Here is an 18,602-nt window from a genome sequence, read left to right as displayed (position 1 = left end):
TGACCTTGAGCTACCCTGTTATTTCCATGCTCAATCACCTATCTGAATCCTCCTTTGATTTCTCATACTTTTATGTAATTGTAACATTTCTGTTAAGCATTGCTGTGTATTTGATATTCCTGTCTGAATTTAGCCTCCTACAATTAATCTGGATCAAGGAGATCAAAGGGCAAGATGTCTTTGGGATACAGCAGTGCCTCTACTGAATGAGATTCTCTCATTAGCAGCCACCTTGATTAGCAGAGAATTTCACTGTAATATGGCATGCTGAAGACTTATAGAGAGGTTATACAGTTACAGATTTCCAAAATGAAGGTGTAGTGAAAACTGAAAACAGCCCATTTGCAGTACAAAACACCATTTAGTATCTTGTAATCAGACTCTGAAAAAGGGAGAGTGATCTGAAGTATGTTAGAGAATCCAAATGACATTAACGTAGCAGTGGTTTTGAAAATCCCACAAGCTCTAAAAACAGATTGGCATCACTCAAAACACAATATGCATATCAGGATGAAGGCACTGAAATCACCATGTGGTATTGCCTACACTGTGGTCTCTTCAGCTGAATGGTATTTCTAGAAAACTTATGGGAAAAAAGAAAAAAGAAGGATCACCAACCAGCCATGTATTTCAAGATCTAATAACTAATCCTCTGGAACAAATTCAGCCTGTATTAAATGCCATCTTAACTTGGTCAGGCAGGAAGCAGTTTAGAAATGACCTCTGCTAGGCTTAGTGTGGATAGACCTTGTCTCTGTAGCTATTTCTATGAAAATTGTCCACATTTATTTGGTATATAAATGGATGGCATAAAACACAGATTCCACTCCTTCACTGGAGACTGTGAATGCTAATTTTGAGCATTCTCTTAACAACCACCACAGAAGCACTCCCCTCGTGATGAGGCTGTCATCATTGCCATTCCTTCTTAGTATACCAGTTAGTGAAGAAAGGTGTGAAAACCATATTGCTTTCGCTCTCCAAATTTAGAGCAGGTATTTTTGCAGTGCATCCAGCCAGTACCTGCTTGAGATTCCAGAGATTTTATCTCGACTATGACTTTTGTCAGGCAGCACCCTCTCTCCTTGCCCTTGGACACAAGTTGTAGGGATGTGCATCCTGCACACCAAGCTTCTCAGCCCCTTCCTAACACAGCTCTAACAGTACCACACCACCCAATTACTTTCACTTCACAAAAAAGCCATAAGCCTTGCAGGAATCAAATTTTAAAAGATTCTAAATCAAAATTTAGAGATTTCAGAAAAAAGTGTTTTGAAGCCCATTGCCAGAAATGCACATAAGACATGACCTACTATTCTCAAGCTCTTCAAAAGGCAAGAAAATTAACTTCTGCCTATATCATAAATATAACAATGACTACATATTTTATACCATTCACTTGAGGTCAGGTAGACCCTTTGTTAAATGTACTGGACAAGTCATGCTAGTTAATATTTACAGGTTCAAGGCACTCACAGGTTGACTCATCATTTTATGCAATTACAGAATTATCTTAATGAAGTTCTGGTGTTGTCTGATATTTTGCTTGAATCCAACAGATGTGTACAATTCATACTGACTGTTGATACTTCATTGCCAATGCTGGGGAAAGCCTGGTATTAGGTTTCTTGGTGGCTCTTCTGTACTTGACAAAATGTTAAATACTGTGAGGGCAGCAGAAGATATAATGAGTTCAGGTATTTCTTTTCCTGATTTAACTCTTTGGCAATGAAACCCTTAGAAAGGTTTGCCATTGACTTCAACATGGTTAGGATTTCAGAACTCAGGTTACAAATTAGTGGCATAGGTAAGTGCATTTCTGGAAATCAGCAACCTCAGAATGCTTTTTCTAAAGGAAAGATATATGGGAGTTGTAATTTACAGGACAGTTATTGGAATTCTTTTCATAACATGAAAAAATGTAGGTAAATTAAATGGGAACTTTGGAGACCCTTAAATAGCGACTAACCTGAAAGTTCAGAAATCGGCACCTGAGCTGGTCTGAAAGTAGTGTGCATATGGAAAGTATGGCCTGTGAAAAGTCAGCTTAGAGCCCAGTCTAATCCTAATACTCCATGTATGAACAACTGAGATCAGAATATTGCTGCTGGAGAAGTTCTTCTTTCCTATGAACTTCTTGTGACATTTCCAGTCATTTCTGTGCTTCCTCAAAGTAGCTAGAAAAGTGGACTGAAAATTCACCCTATTTAAAACACTATACATTCTTCCAGTTTTCATGCTACCAAGTCTGCACAGAGCAGCACCCTTTTCCCTAAACAGGTACAATCTCTTCACTGATAGAGCTTGGAGGTGCTTACATGCTGTGAATATTATCCATTTCAGTGATAGAGACATTGCCATTATTAAAGACAGAAACCAAAATGAAATTGTAATTAATTTTTTTTTAAGTTGACTTAATATTGTGCACTTTAGGAATAAAGACTTAATGCATTCTCAGATCCTGAAAGTCTTGCCAACAACTGGAGACAACTGTTGGATAACAGCATGAACATCAGGTTTATTTATAAATTAATCAAACCTTCAGTAATTCAGTGATGGATTGATTCCAAACCTGTCTTATTAAACAAGGAGATACAGGAGAAGGCAAAGTAGGGCCCAGGCCTGTGAGAACACAGCACTCACAAACAGATACTAATCATCTCCACTTGCATGGTAGGGCATTCATATTACAGATTATGGAACATCTTCGAGGCTTGTGGTGTTAAGTACAGATTTGCAAAGCACTCAAGACACTATGGAGTCACCTTAGGTATTCATTAGTACTTGGGTATCCTACATTAATATTTACCTGGTCTAGCAAGTCTTTCTGTGAAGTTAACACAGTTGTTGTGGGGGACCTGTCTGTACTTAAAGGTTATTAGAAGTAATAATTGCATTATTTCCAGGTGGAGCCCTTGAACTATATATGGCAGTTCACTTTTTAGGAAAGCCTAAAAGAAGATCTGTTAATTTTACACTTCCCTCCTAGTTGGTAACAGTTTCCCATCATCTGAACATAACCCAAACAACTGTCTAAATGGCTAAAAGTTCTATCCAAAACTGAACTGTTCTATTCAAAACTGTTCCACTGGGAACATTAAGGAAACCTGTCCTAAATGTCTCAAAGCAGAATGAAGCTGGTAGACTGATAAGGCCATTAGGGAGGATGAAAAATTTTATCTGCTGGAACCAAAACTGCAAAACATTACAATAATTGTTTCCAAACTGGAATGGATGTAAGGTAAGGAGCTGCTGTGTATCAGACTGGCCTTAGATATACATGTATTTCCAAATTAGGCAACTCCCTGATTAGCAAAGAAATGCTGTGTAGCTATTCTAAATTACATGAACTCCTCTAGCTCACCTAGCAAGTACAAATGACTGGTTGATACACATCTTTAAGCCATCTGCAAATAACCAAACAGGTGTCTGCACTTTCCACGGCTGTGATTGTTCCTCTGCATTCAATGGTGACAAACATCAAATAAAACACAGAGGAGAACAGACAGTAGCTGGGTTTGAAGGGGTTTGGGGGGCGAGATTTTCCAAAGATGGAAGTGGCACAGTGTTCACTGGAAGTTGAGAGGAACCATTGCTTCTTATTGTGGTGCAGACATGGCTGATAACCCAGAAAGCAGAAGCCAAACTATGTGGAGAAATGAAAAATAATTAAATAATCTCTTTTTATCAATATTTATTAAGCAGGTCTTTAATGACATATATAAAGCATATGTATCTTATTTTTACAATTTCAAATAAAACTGCTTATTGCAAGGATCTTGAGTATTCACAGTGCAATAGGAGGGCATAAGCTTCACCCGAGATGACCACACTAACATTCTTAGTAACAAGCCTCTAGGCTATGTCGGACACTTCTACATCTTTCATAGATGACATTTCCTCACAGAACCACTTTCAGTGACATTTAGTCATGGTGCTCAACTTCTAGTCCATTCTCAGCAAGAACTAAATGTGAGCTTAACTATAACCATTTGTGCAAACATTTTCCTCAACTGGACCATGAAATGTTCTCCAAATTAATTTAATGTAATGTAGACATTAGAAATAATTTAAAAATACCTACTACTGAGTTTTCTGATAGCCAAATCACTAGCTTGGTAAAGTGAAAAGTGGTTTTTAAGTAGTGGTCTTATTTGCCAGGAAGAGATTTTAGGAGTTGCTGTATTAGTCCAGGTAAGAGCCCATTTAAATTTCCTCCCTGCTATCATTACTATCAAGGTGACTATTGCTTTACATATGCACAGTAGCCTGTTTTGTGAGCTAATCCACAACACATTTGGCTAGTGAGAGCTAAAGGTAACAGCTTTGTGATAGAATTTGCAGAGTCGTCTTTGTCTCGGCAAAAAATATTCCTGGTTATATGGAATGGCCAGAAAATGAAAATACAACAGTAATCTTTGTGCTAGTTCAACACAGCATTGGTTAAGAACTAAGAATAGATTCTACACTTCAAATGTACACGGTACTCAACAGGAGATATTTTCCACTAAAAAAATCAGTGCTTGATTTGTTATTTTCTGTAAGTCTAATAGCAGAAAGATGGTTATGTTAGTTAATGGGAATGAAGCTCTCAATTATTGCAGAAAGAAGTGATGTCATGCATATTTAGAAAACAGATAACATCAATTCTCTGGCACCAAAAATTTATTTGCACTAACAACCATTAGAAGCCATGATTTTGGAAATAAGTGGTTATGCAGTCATATTTTTGTTTTAAAAAGTCTGTGGACTCTCATTACTTGCATGTCAATAAGATCTGGTTATTAGACTAGGATAGGAAAAAAAAAAGAGAGAGAAAAAAAGGCTGTCTGGGTATTCAATAAAGAAGAGACAATGTTTCTAGATGGAAAAAAACCCAAACCCATACCCCCACTAACATTGAAAAGGAAAATTTCCCTGTGTATCTTCTTAAGTAGGGGTCAGTAGGTCAAGGGAGTGAAGATGACAGATGACCTCCCTGAAGAACCAATGTGCCCTAGAGGATCCCAACTGCCTTAGACAGAGGTCAGGGCTTTCACAAGCAGTCAAGCTGTTTGGTGGCTTTCCCTATCTAATTCGCCTGTGGATCCAGCTGGGAAGCACTCCGGGAGCAGAGCACCCCACCATTCCCAAACATGCAAAACTACTAAATGCAACAAGAGAAAAACATACAAGCTCAAACCGGAGCTGACCAAGAAACTCATCATCTCAAGAAATGATCCTACTACCTGTAAAGGCAGCAAGAAAGGACTGGGACAAACAGCAGTGAGGCAGCAAACAAGAAAATGTCAAAGATCATGACAGTGGGTGCCAGTGAGAAATGGGATTCAGTGCAGAACTGAAATGAGGTTTAAGACGTATGGATTAGTCAAAGACATTTCACAGTCTCCAAGAGGAAGACTTTCCACGTGATGGGTAGACCACATGAGTCACCACCTACTTCGATGGCTTTTATTTTCTCATCAACATGAATTCACCTCTCCAGGATTCAGGTTCATCCATGTGACTTTCATCTAATAGCTATTTCAGCTGTTTCTCTGGCAAAGTGAGTGATGGTACCATCATGTGTTTCGAACTATTTTATCCTCACCCGTGATAGCTTTGCTGCTCTAGGTTGTATTCCATCACAATATTCCCTTGTGCTGGTATTCAACAGATAAGTAAAAGTTTTAGAAGAAAAAGGCTTTTACATCTCTCATGCTGCAAGACAAGCTTCAGCAAATGGTTGATTAGTGGAGGCTTATAGACATCTCTCTGCATTTGCTAGCTATCTTCAGACACAAAAGAAGTGGCTCAGACTGTTTTTACTGCAAGTGCCTTTTCTTGCAGTTTCCTATGAGCAAGTCATAAAGAAATATCAAGCTGACATTAGTTCATCACTGTCACCCAGCTAACAGAGATCCTGTTCTGAAAAGCTGATGCTTCACTCCATAGGGGTTATCTCTGCCCATTGTGCATAGCTTCTGCAAGAGCAGTTTTGAGTTTTCAAGTGTGGAAAAGAGCTGGGTAATAGTTTCAGAGAAGTACCCTAAAACCAGAAGAACTACTATGAACACCTTGTCCAACCTTCCTTGTACAAATAAGACCATGATTTCCCCAGAGAATGGGGTATTTTTACCAGGATTTGACATTTAGAGAACTATCCAGTCCCATGCAAATAACATTAATATTGCATCATACTACAGGCCTGAATTTATTTCACTTGCATTGACAGGTACTGATCCCTTTTATGCCTTTGTCTAAGAGCAATCTTTACCTCCCACTGAGTATCATTCCTGTGTGTATCTAGACACAGTGCTGAAATCTGCTACTAAAGACATGCAGCAAGGGCTAAAAACTCTACATAGCTTAGGGACTGCACTGTGGGAAGACAGAAAGCTGCTGTCACACAGTCACAGGGAAAAGAAATTCAGCACTGCAAACCTGAGGTCAATAGCTTTAAATAATACTGATGATGATCAGATGCATACATCGATTTCCAGAGAAAAGTGAGTTGGGAAAAAGTCATTTCTGTCCCCTGGAAGGGAACTAGTATCTAAAGCTGGCTGAAGCTGATTGAAATGTAATATATCATCAAGAAAAGGAAAAGGGAAACCAAACTGCATCTGAAACTGAAATTCAGAAACATAAAACATTTACTAAAATAAATTTTTTATTCAAACCAGACCTGTAAGATCTTTTCCAGAGAGCAAAAACTTTCCAAAACAGCTTTCTGTTGAAAATCCATTTCACTTCCTAAAACAGTTCTGATACAAAAATTTCCCATCAGTTTTTTCTAGCATCCAGTGTGGGGGGAAGCTTAATCTTCTTCCATAAAAGCATGAGAGGAGACCATAATTTAGTCTTTCAAGATTTCCTGAAAAAGAAGACTTAGGAGTGTTCAGCACAAACCCCTTCTATACACAGCAAATGTGCTCTATGCCTGTCAACCTTCTGATGACTTCCCAATTGCTGGTGTCCCACTCCTCTGAGCCCACCGTGAATAGCAGACAGCAGACACTCTAAACCCAGAGTCAGCTGCAAAGGAAAAGCCACCAAAAGAGCATAATCCTGCTCTGCTTCCTCTTACAGTCAACATGTATGCAAAGCAAATAGTTTTTGTCTCCTTTTGTCAACCTGGTAAGGAGTGAGCAGGAAGGAAAAAAAATCAAAATAGTAGAGGTGAAAAACAGGTGCAGAACACATAAAGGGAAAGGGGAGAAGGCGAGGGAAAAAAGGGTGAGAAGTCCAAGGAAAAGAATTACTGGAAGCAGGGACAATAAAGAAAAAAACTCAACAAACCAAAGGAGAGAAAAATTAGGTAGAAAATAAAGAGGGTGTAGGATTGAAGGAAAGATAAGGCAAGGCAAATACATCAAAGATAGCATTATAAAAAGACATAATGTATTTTACTCAGCTTCTCATATTCCAGCATGAGAAATTTTGATAAAGTATTTAGTAAAGGTATGGATTTGATGGACAAGTAGATGGTACTTCAAACACATGGACACATAAAGAGCAATAAGAGACCAGGCAGAGAGATTACACAATTTTGCAAAAGCTGCCTCTGTCAAGAAATGATAGTCACGGGTAAAACTAGAAGACAATAAGCATATAAAAAAAGCTTAAAAAGGCACAAGAGGGGAAAGCATACTCTGTGCAGGTATAAGAAGCAATCCTGAATGTTCATCAGACTGTCCTGTTTTAAAGACTGATTTATTTTTGAGTACAAACACAGACATGTACTAGAAATATGGCTGAAGATTTAAGATTCTCTAACACAGAGATTTTTAAAAGGGCAAAGGAAAAGCAGAAATAATTTCTGTCTTCTAACAGAAACTACTGAAATGGAAAAGGAAGAAGAATAGTAGCATTTTAGCTAGCATCACAGGATGTAAAACCAAAGAGATCTTTATCAGATACTGATAGAGAGCCCTTGCATAATCAGAAAATGCAAGAAATCTTTTATAGTGAAATTTGTTAGACACCCAGAGCTTTGATCCTGAGGATCTGGAAATGCTACACTATGATAATAACAATTAGGTGCAAAAGCTTCTCAAGTGCTCCACAAATCAATTTAACCAAAACAATAAAACTATAGAGCTTATTATACTGGGTCTGAACCCAGGCAACCCACAAGACATATTCAGCTAATGCTTACACATTTTACAGCAATCTTAAAATTAGGCATATATATTAATTAAAGATGAAACTACCCACTAGACTCTGGAGTCCATTCTGAACATGGCTGTGTAATGTCAGGCACATTCAATGCAACATAAAAGTGACCATGGTAAAAAAAAAAAAAAAAAAAAAAAAGAGAATTGTTTGACAAGGATTGCAAAATGAAACAACAAATAGAGAAGCACATTTAATGATGTGTGATTTATAAAGCTGGAAGCCAGAGATTAATGTGATGTATAATTTCCTTAATAATATAATGCATATATTATCTGGTGAGATATTCCTACAATGACTTGCAAAAAAGAGAGGGCTTGTAACAAGAGATTTAACAGTAAGAAGCAAACCAAAGAGTATATAAGAAGGGAGGAAGGCTAAGACTTGGAACAAATTATGTGAAAAAATAAAATCCTATATCATTAAGCCTATTTCAGTGACAAATGATGATGGTTCATAGACAAATATGTAAGTAGTAAGGGGCTGTCTTGGCAGGAAACCATACAAAAAGAACTCATTTGTTATGGAGCACCCCACTGCTGATAAATGATGATAAAGACTCACAACACTATGGAATACAAATTAATTTAAAAAAGCTACGTCTCATTACGTGTGTAGCACAAGGGAGCGCTTGCCAACCCACCCTATTCTATGTATCCCTGGAGGAACTGCATTCCAGATGTAATGTTTCTATCTATGTTTAAGAAGTATGTTTAACAAGACGTACTCAAGCCAAGACTCTATGGAGTTACATGGCTGCAATTTTGTTTCTGGGGTTTGGGAACTAAAGAGATAAACATTTTTTTTCTTCTAATTTTGTGTCAAACTGAAAATACCTTTCCAGTTTACAGAAGGACTATCCTGTACATAAACACAGTTAAACACATCAAATTCGAGACCAAAACTCTGACAGACCCTTAGGTCTAGCAGCATAATTGCATATCACTATGATTATACTGTCAGAGGCAAACGAACAGGCACTACACTTTACTGACATTATTTACTGGCCATTCTTGAAAGGGAAAAGAAATGAACAATTATTTTAAAAAGCTATTATCTCTAAGTAGCACAGAATAAAGTACGCTAGCTTTTCATATTTTAGTGTGGAATAGCAATAAAACAAACAGTTTAATTTTTTTCATCATCTCCTTCATTTCTCCTCCGTACAATTTTCTAAGGTTTATTTCAAATAATTTATTGAAGAGGAGACAGAAAGTAAAGAATGCCCTTGTTAGGCCTCTCCTATAAAAAACAACTGAATGGTATTTATGTTTCATAAGCAAACAATATTACAACCTATCTATTAGAACTGGTGAAATAAGAGGTGTTTTCTCCCCATCCATTTTTGAACTAAAAAACATTGTTTCCAGCAGCTGGTAAGAACCTAACTCAGTAATTTTCATCTGGCTGAAGAATTACTTCTACTAATACTAATGTGGCCAGTGCATCAGATAGTAGATATACAACTGGTAGATTTAATACGGTGAATTTATGAAGTTAAAGTTTCATCTAAGATGTTTGGGTTTTCTTCTCCCAGTAACAGAAGTTTTAGTTATCCACTAAATTACATTCTTAGATACTACATCCAAATGCACTCATGGAAAGCAGGATACTCTGAGGGGTCCTTGACCCCTGCTTATCCACATTCAGTATTTGGTCAAACTGTGCAGTGCCTGACCTGAGGCTAAACCATCCAAATTTCTTTTCCAGAGAAACTGAAACACTAAGGACTGAAATGAGGAGAGCACTGGTCAGGAACAAAATCCTGGATCACATACCACTGTGGAAAAAAGACACAGCACAGTAAAGCCTGCTTGCATACAACCAGTTGCAAAACATTTGCCGCATCCTCCTTCTCGCAGTTGCCATATACCTCCCCTAGACTGATGTACAATGGATACGGTTGGCTTTTAACCTTATCCTTTAGCTGCTGTGCCTTTGTGGAAGTTACGTGAATTTAACATTACTGCAAGGTATAGTATTACTAATTAACATCTGCATACATTTTGTATCTCTTGCCTTAAAACCATTCTCCTTACACAGACTGCATTTGTTCCTGAAGCACCCCAAAATTCCTTCCTTTTCAAGATGCTAAGCAAAAAGCACTGCAATGGTAGTGGATAGTAGTAATACTGTAGGAAGAAGCCCTGCATTAGTAAGGTGGCAGATTACCTGGACTACTCAATCTTTTCTATATCTGATTTCTATGAATCAATGATTGTATTGTTCATTCCCTTCTGCACCAAAGGAGTCATCAAGTGACTGCTACTCAAATGTAGCTGAAAGGGCAGAAGTGGGGCTTGTCTTGAAATGAATGCTGTTTCTGTGCAGGTTAGCTATGCAGTAGTTATTGGGAAGTGGAGAAGTTGTTGGATTATCCCTTTATAAAGGCCTAACTCTTCATCCGCCTGGCTCGTGGTGTACAGAGGCAAACATCACTTGAAACTCAGTCATCTCACATGACAAAGCATCATGAGCTCCATCAAAAAAGTGCTGCAAAATAATTGGTTCTTTTAGGCCTTTGCTTGTATGTGAAGAGTAGAAAGCGTCCTCTTGTTTCACCAGAAAAAGACTCCTGAAAGTGCCAACACTGAACTAGTTAGTTTTCTCTCCCTTTTTATTGAAAATGTTCCTGTTCTCTCTGATGGACAATAAATATTCACTTTATTCCTCCCAACTCTGTCTAGCCTCTGTTCTAACTTCTCAAGGCATCAATGTGATGATGAAATATATCTGCATTAATTAGTGAGCTGCACTAAGCTACAGACTGACACAATATTCTAATAACCCAAGCTAAGATACACCATCTTAAAGACAAAATATTAGTGGAACTAGGACACACCACTGCTTTCTCAAAAGCAAGCCATTCTCCTAAGCACTATATACCAAAAAGAGGTCCTCCAGATCATCAGTCAGCAGTTAGTGCAGATGTGGATACAGTTTTGCTCCTGAGGAAGATTTTTCTTCTTGCAGTGTCACTTCCTACTGCAGAGATCTGAAGACAGCACTTGTATGAATGCCACTATATGCAAATGTTGCAGATAATCAAAGCAGAAATCTAACTGTTTTTGCAATCAATAAGCTTGGAGGATCAATGAAATCTTCAATGAAAACAATACTTCACGACTTTTGTAGGGAAAGCTGTACCTTATGACTTGATCCAAAGCTCAGTGGACTCAGTGTCCTTCCACTGTCTTAGAGGCTCTTAGGGCTCTGAAGGAGACACATGATCCAGCTATGAGGCTGAAAGATGAAAGACTCAATAAGGTAAAAACTGTCTCATCTAATGACAAAACTCAGTACCTCAGCTGAAGTGGCTGTCCCAAGTAGTGCCAGGGGACACTTTGCTGTTCTAGTTCTTGAAGGTCAAATTAATTCCTTTCAATTCAGTTTAACCTGAACTACTTACCTAACAGCATATCAAGTGCCCCCTCCACCTACCACAGCTGAACATGGGCAGTAAAGCAGTCTAGAACCTCTTCAGAGCAGAGCTGGCAGCAGAAGCGTGACTCACCAGGGAATGCAGTGGGACAGCCTGTCAGCTAGATATCCTGAATTTTGATAAACACAGAGAACTAGATTTTCAAACACTGCAGAAAGCCAGGCCTACATCATGATTGATCCAGGAGCTCTTCTGAGTTCATAAGGATGGCAGTACATCCCAGCAACACCTCAATGGATAGGGCTCAGAGATGCACTAATCTCCATCTCTCTCTCCCACTAAGTGAGTTTCTATTAGGAATCAATCTTGGTGCCTGGAATAGAAAAAAATTATGGCAGACTCTGGAAAGCTGAAATTTCCAGCCCTCCATTAATTATCCATATGTAAATTCAGTGTGAATGCACTCAGCACATTTTCCTCATTAGAATTCCAAAAAAGTTTAGAAAAACAATTGTTTTAATAAGGAAACTAATGCAGCTACAGTACTGAATTAAGTCTGTAAAGAGAGAAATATTCAACTTTGGTGTTTAATTTGCACATCAGTACAAATCTACAGGGCAGCCCAAAGCCCAGACTATTACTAACACAGAGACTGATATTGAGCTGAATGCTCCCAGGCTGAGTCTGGGCCCCTTTACAGCACATACAAAGAGACACATCTGAATTTGCGATGGGATGGGCCATGCCCTCCTCATGAAGTCTGGCACATACACCCACTGCACTTGAGGGCCAGAGAGGGAGGAGAGAAGTCAGAATCATCTTAGACCACTTATGAGATCAGTGTCTAAAAGATACAGCTGCTACTTGCTGATGTGTGTATGAGCCACTACAAAAAGAACAAGGTATCTGCCCTTTATTGCAAAGGGGTTGTCATAGGTGAGGCATGTGATTTAAAATTTGTGATGGAATGCACTAGAAAAGCAGAATATGGAGAATGCAAAACTGCCTAACATATGCTCCTGGTGCAAAATACATAGGATGCAATTTACTTCATGTATTAACAATATCCATTCTGTGAAATAATCTTATGCACCTCAGAATCCAAACTGAATCTTAGAAAGTATGTAGAATATTTTAGGTTTGATTTTTGCCCACATATGAATCATGTACAGTCACAGTTAACATTCCTCCCTTGCCCCAAGCACCTGAGAGGTTCCCAAGTTAGAAATGGTCCATGTAGGTTCCCTCAAATATGAACTGTAGAAAGTTCTCACCTCAAATCACCTTCTGGAAGGCTCTCTCACTGTCTCTATTCAGAGCTCAGAGGAAATGTTAGGATATATGATACAACAAGTAGTCAGACAACTGCAAATTAATACTAAGTTATTAAATGTAGTCACACTGTCTACTGTGACTTCAAACCTAGATAATGGTTAATTTGGTCTGAGTAAGAAAAAATTTCAATGAGAAACCCCATGGATTATTCTTCTGGATAAAAAAGAACATCCTCTATATTATTAGATTACTTTTTTGCTAGGAAAGTTGATCTAGGAGAAATACAAAGCATCTAAAATAGAAATTCTAGATGCCTTTTTTCCTTTGGCTGGAGCCTACTTAGTCAAAAGGCAAATAAAGTCATACAGCTCCTATGCCATCCTTCAAGCCAATAATAATAAAGATGCCAGTTTGCACAGGCTGTAGCAGATGATATACAAGCTAAGGACATCCTAGCAGGAGAATCCCAGATCTCCATATTCCCTGTGAACGCAGATGTCTTAACTCCACCTCATCCTTCTGGGTGTGCAAGGAGTGATCTCAGTAAAAGCTCCCTAAAAGCAAAGGCTTTCCATGGGGTGATGAAACTGGTTCAAATTGCACATTTTGTGCTGTATGCTCTATAAATAAATTCTGGAGAGTCATATTTTAAGATTTCCACAACAAGCTTTGATATTATACTACTCTGGTTTTGATTTGGGGGTGGTGGGAGGGAGGTCTATGAACCCTCCTTCAACTTCACACACAGTATCTTGCTACAGTTGCCTATACATTTCAAAATCAGGAGTCACCACGTGAGCAAAAGGTCATTGGCATGCACCGTAGCAGAAAACAGGAAATATAATTAAACATAGAGCCATGAGCTAACTTCTTTGGCAAGAGAAAGTGCCTTGGGAAGAAAGTGGCAAAGGGAAAGCACTATGAAATGGTAAAGTGGTTAAGGCAGGGAATGAAGCATGGGGATAGAAATGAAGAAACAAGGGTGAGAGGAGCAGAAAAAGCAGCACAAAGAGGTAAAGTGACAATAAGAGACAGCAAAACATACAGAAGAATGTATGTAAGGGAAAAAAACCTCTTAGGAGTAAAAGTTATTTAATAAGGGCAGAAGCCACATTGTTATGCAACAGGATACATTTTTCAGTATAGGAAGAGTTCAAGCTTCTATGAAACCTCAAAAAAAATCTGTGAAAGGAAAACAGAAAATAAAAGGGGAGTAACATCATATTTCTTTTGACTCTTAAATTGCTTTTTAGGTCATATTTCACCCTTCCCTCTCAACCTCCAAGTATTTTCCAGGATGGAATTTTCTTCTTCCCACTCCAGGATTTTGCGTGGGCAGAACACTGCAGATGCTGCTGAACTCAGAAACCAAGAAACTGATTCATTTTTCCCTTGAATCTTGTGCTATCATTTAGACCAGGAACAAGCAAATGTCAAAGGCTGTGAGTTAGAAACTCGCAGCCACAATTTTACACAGCCTGACTATTCACTTTGTCCCAGAGTAAAAGTGTTACCGGAGGGAGAGTAAAGTTCTGAATTCCTGGTAGATTGCTAAATAACTAAGAATAATTGTTTTTTCTTCTGTTCCATCAGACTTGTGCTCTAAAACTACTCTCAGTTTTGACCATGTGCAGAGGATAGGCTTTCACTAACGTAATGGTTTCACCAACAACCATAATTCAAATTCACTGAATAAAAATCCTTAGAATGAAGACAACCTCATCAAATCAATGAGCAAAGTCCTTCAGTCTCAGTGATCATGTTCCACAACTCCAGAAAGTTTCCTCTCATTTCAGCCTCTGATGCTGTACAAACCTACTGCTGGGTGTCAATTCAGTACTAGAAAGGATTCTCAGAACAAATCCTGTGAAATTATATGACAAAAAAGAAGCTGCTCCCAGGATAATTGATACTATGTTCATATTTTTTAAATTTGAGGCCACCTTCAGTAAGAAAGTTTCCTTTCCTACTTCATCTTAGACTTTAAAACAAACCCAAGTGCCAACATTTTAAAAGGTTAGACACATTTTTTACTCCCACATTTCTTAATAAAACGCCATTTGTGTGGGAAAACAGCTTAGTGTATACTTTAAAAACAGGCAAACCATTAATTAATCCAACATGTTGGCAGTTTTAGAGAAACTTACTAGAGAAAAGCAAACTATGCTGCATCTTAAGTTTTAAAACAGCTTGAGCTTTACTTTGAGGATGCATAAGTATGCCAAGCTCCTACTGCTTTATACTTCTTAGTATATAATCTGTGATACTTAAAGTAGCAAGAAGTATAATCCGAACAGCTGCTAAACCATGGGCAGGTTATAAAACATAGTTTTAGGAAGCTCAAGAGGTTATGAGTTGCTTGTCTCACAAAACCAAAAGGAAACACTAAAAAAAGCCCCTTCTTCCACCAACCCTACCAAAGAAACACTAATTTTCCCCCCAAAAATAGTTAATCTCTGAAACAGGCTGGACACATGAGGTTCCAAAATCACTGCTTTTGCATCAGCAGTATTTTAGCACTATGTTTAGGCAACAAATTGCTTCTCAGCACATCCAAGCTAGCTAGTTTACTGTGGAAGTTTAACATGCCATTAGAATAACATCCTGTTCTGCAGCATTTCTGTGTTTCAATTTATCCCAACTCTACTAAGATTCAACTGGCAGGATTAGTTACTGGATAGAAACCAAACTGAGATTTCACAATAGGTGGCATTTTATCTCCATGGCATAGGCAGCTGGTATAAAAGTCAAGTGACCCCTGGCAGAAAACATTGTCCCTAAATATAAATCCAGTGAACTGTTTTTAAGACACTATTTCAGATCAAGCACTGGTACAGAAACAGTGGGGTTGTTTTTTTTTGCGGGCATAAGCCAGGGTTTAGGTTATTTTGAATGACTGGATTTTGATGGGTTCCAGTTGACAAGCACATTTTGGGACCTGACCACCTATGCACTGATACTGCAAGCGCAAACTCCACCAGAACATTCACCTGGGAGAGTGAAACACTCCCGCCATCCCAGTCCTGGACACCATATCTCATGTTCTCACCAAATCAGATACTCGGCATTCCTACTCGAATTTTAGTGTTTTTACACTATCGCAGCTGAGACTGTGGACATCGTGTTCTCTGCTTTATTGTACCTCCTGATAAGCCTGCAGCACAACACTACAACTTCTCTTCCGAAGTTCTCAATCACACTCGATCCCATACGGCACCCGCCAGAGGACTCTCAGGACACAACGAAACACCGCTCCCCCACAGCGGGATCAGCGTCCCATTCCTCCGACTGGGCGCAAACTTTACATGTCCCAAACTTTTCATCCCTGGAGCACCGGTGTGCATTGCTATGGATATGCTAGCAGCACATCCATCCTTTACCACGGCAGCATGGTGAGGAGTTCCATGGTCCCCACCACGGGCACCCACCACCCAACGACGCCCACAGCTGATCCCGCTCCCTGTCAGGAAGTGCGAGGACACATTCCCGCAGTAGCTCCTACCCCAAGGATGCGGGACGGCAGAGCGAGCTAGAAAAGGAGGTCCATCCGTCTTCCCCCTCAGCACACGCCTGGGGGTGGCGTGGCTTACCTGCGTGGGGCATGGTGATGGTCTCGTTGGCGTTGCTGGAGCCCACGTTATAGATGACGACAGCGGAGGCGTTCTGGGCGGCGGCGTGGCGGATCTTGTCCTTGTAGGTGCAGTTTCCCCGCGGGATCAGGGCGACCCAGCTCTTGCCCGGCGCCGGGGCGTTGAAGCGGGTGCCGGGGTCGCAGGCGAAGCGGTCGGCGGGCGAGGCGGAAAGGGCCACCTGCCCGCGGGCGTCCTGTTTGGGCGACTGCTCGCCGTAGCGCCCGCACTCGCTCTTCTCGCTGCGGAGCTCGGCGCTGCCAGCCGCCGGGTCGGCGTAGGTGATGTTGACGAAAGCCGTGTACCACTCCTCCTTCTCGGCCACGGTGAAGTCCAGGCACAGCAGATGCACGAAACAAAAGCTCAGCAGCCATGTTGAGAGCGCCAGGCTGCGGCACGCTTGGATCACAGACAGTGCCATCTTCATCTGCCGGCCCCCCCGCCCTCTCGCCCGGCCGCCGCTGGTCCGTGTGTGCGTGCGCGCCCCGAGCCGCCGCTCCGAGCGGGGCGGCGCTGCTCCCGCCGGCGCCGTGCGGGGACCAGCGAGCGAACGAGCGAGGCAGCGAGCGGGGGAGGGGGCCCTCCCCTCTACAGCCGCTGCCTAAATCATGTCGGGGCTATTTGACTTCCTCGGGCTGGCCCCGTCTCCGCCTTCCCCCCTCTCTCCTTCCTCCGGCACCTTCCTCTCCTCCCTCGCCCTGCCCGCAAAGCTGCCTCCCCTGCTGCCGGCAGTGCGGCCGCGGAAGAGCGCGGAGGGGGCGGCGCGGCGCGGGGGGAGTTCCAGACGCGCACACGGCGGCGCAGTTCCCCCTGCGGGATCGGCCCCGGCCCGGCCCCACGGACGCGCTGCCGGAGGAGGGTTTGCGCTTCCCGGCCTCGCGGAGGGGCTCCCGGTGGAGGGGCTGCAGGCGGCGGGGGGCTCCTGTCAGAGGGGCCGCGCTGCCCGGCCCCGCAGAGGGGCTCCCGGCCGAGGGGGAAGCGGCGGCGGCGGGAGCAGCGCTGCCGCGCCTCCTGGCGGCAGCGGGGAAACGGGGGGTCCAGTCCTGCCGGGATCCGGGCGGGGAAACGGGAGCGCAGCCCGGCACCTCCGAGCGCCCGCTTCCACTTCAGTTCTCTTCTGGTTCTTCCCACTTTTCCCGACTGCTGCAGGAGACGCTAAGAAAATTGCAAATGCCAGTGTTACAGTGTAACGATGGCGCGCAGCTCAGAGGGGTGGTCGTTGATACAGAGGTTTTTAAATACACACCGAATACGTTTTCGGCTGTACTTTACGGAATGGGAAGGACAGACGCGTTTACTAAAACCAGGTGTGACTGACAGGAGAACAGAAAGCCTCGAAGAATGATGGAGCTGCTCTCTGGAGGCAGCTAAAAACGATGTGTTTAATTTTGGTTCGGTGAAAGCCCAGACTTGGGGATTTTTAGAGAATCAAACACCACGAAAGAATTTTGGCCGTGACTGACACCTTTCAAAAGGATCAAAACACAGCTGGACTTTGTCTGTCTATAGTAGTACAAATGTTGGCCAAAATTCCACTTTCCTATCACTATGTTCAGTACCAAAATAATGTCTTACAAGATTTATAGGTAGTGCCTATTTTAGCCCCTGTAAGTAAAACCTGATGTTGGAAATACCATTCACTTTCATTCAATGAGTGCCCGAGTATCTCACTCGTGTCAATATTTGCCTCATTCCAGATTATGTTCATAGCTGCCCATGATCCAAGCAAGCAATCCTTAACCATATTTTACACACGCATATGCTGTTAATTCCCTAAAGCTGAAAAAAAAAAAAGTGCATTTGGGAGAAAAATGTGAATAGGGCAATAAAATAGAGAAGTTTACAGGGAAATATGCTGATTTACCGAATCTTACCATTAAGCTAAAGGAAAACCTTCCTTTCTTGAAAGAAGGAAAGACCATTCTTGAAAAAACAGTCAATAAATGAGAAGAAAAAATTACCATGTAGAACTAACATTGAAATGCAAAAGTAGATGGCAATCAACATTAATTAGAATGTGTTGAGATTTCACCAGGGAAGCAAAAGCCCTAAGGGGAAAATCCGTGCCTGGAAGAGCTATGGGCAATAAAGCATTTGTATATTTAGAAGTGTAAGGATTATTATTAGAAGAGAAGGCTAAAATATATATAATTGTATAT

The 18,602-nt window shown here is 41.0% G+C and overlaps 1 protein-coding gene across 2 annotated transcripts in view; it reads right to left on the bottom strand.

The window, feature by feature from the left end:
• RNF150 (ring finger protein 150) overlaps positions 1 to 17,192 on the bottom strand; it is a 123,146-nt gene extending 105,954 nt beyond the window's left edge. Inside the window, exon 1 of one of the 2 annotated variants that reach the window (XM_086889801.1) lies at positions 16,405 to 17,192. In XM_086889801.1, the coding sequence (XP_086745927.1) occupies positions 16,405 to 16,870 (466 nt within the window). In that variant the 5' untranslated portion in view covers positions 16,871 to 17,192. The remainder of the gene's footprint in view (positions 1 to 16,404) is intronic. The other variant, XM_086889800.1, reaches the window with a different exon arrangement.
• Positions 17,193 to 18,602: the final 1,410 nt, after the last annotated feature.

The sequence above is a fragment of the Cyanistes caeruleus genome, chromosome 5 (assembly GCF_971803275.1).
Source record: "Cyanistes caeruleus chromosome 5, bCyaCae1.hap1.1, whole genome shotgun sequence".
Lineage (NCBI taxonomy): Eukaryota > Metazoa > Chordata > Aves > Passeriformes > Paridae > Cyanistes > Cyanistes caeruleus.
The sequence above is the reverse complement of the archived record's forward strand: the minus strand, read 5'-3'. Positions and strand labels throughout refer to the sequence as shown.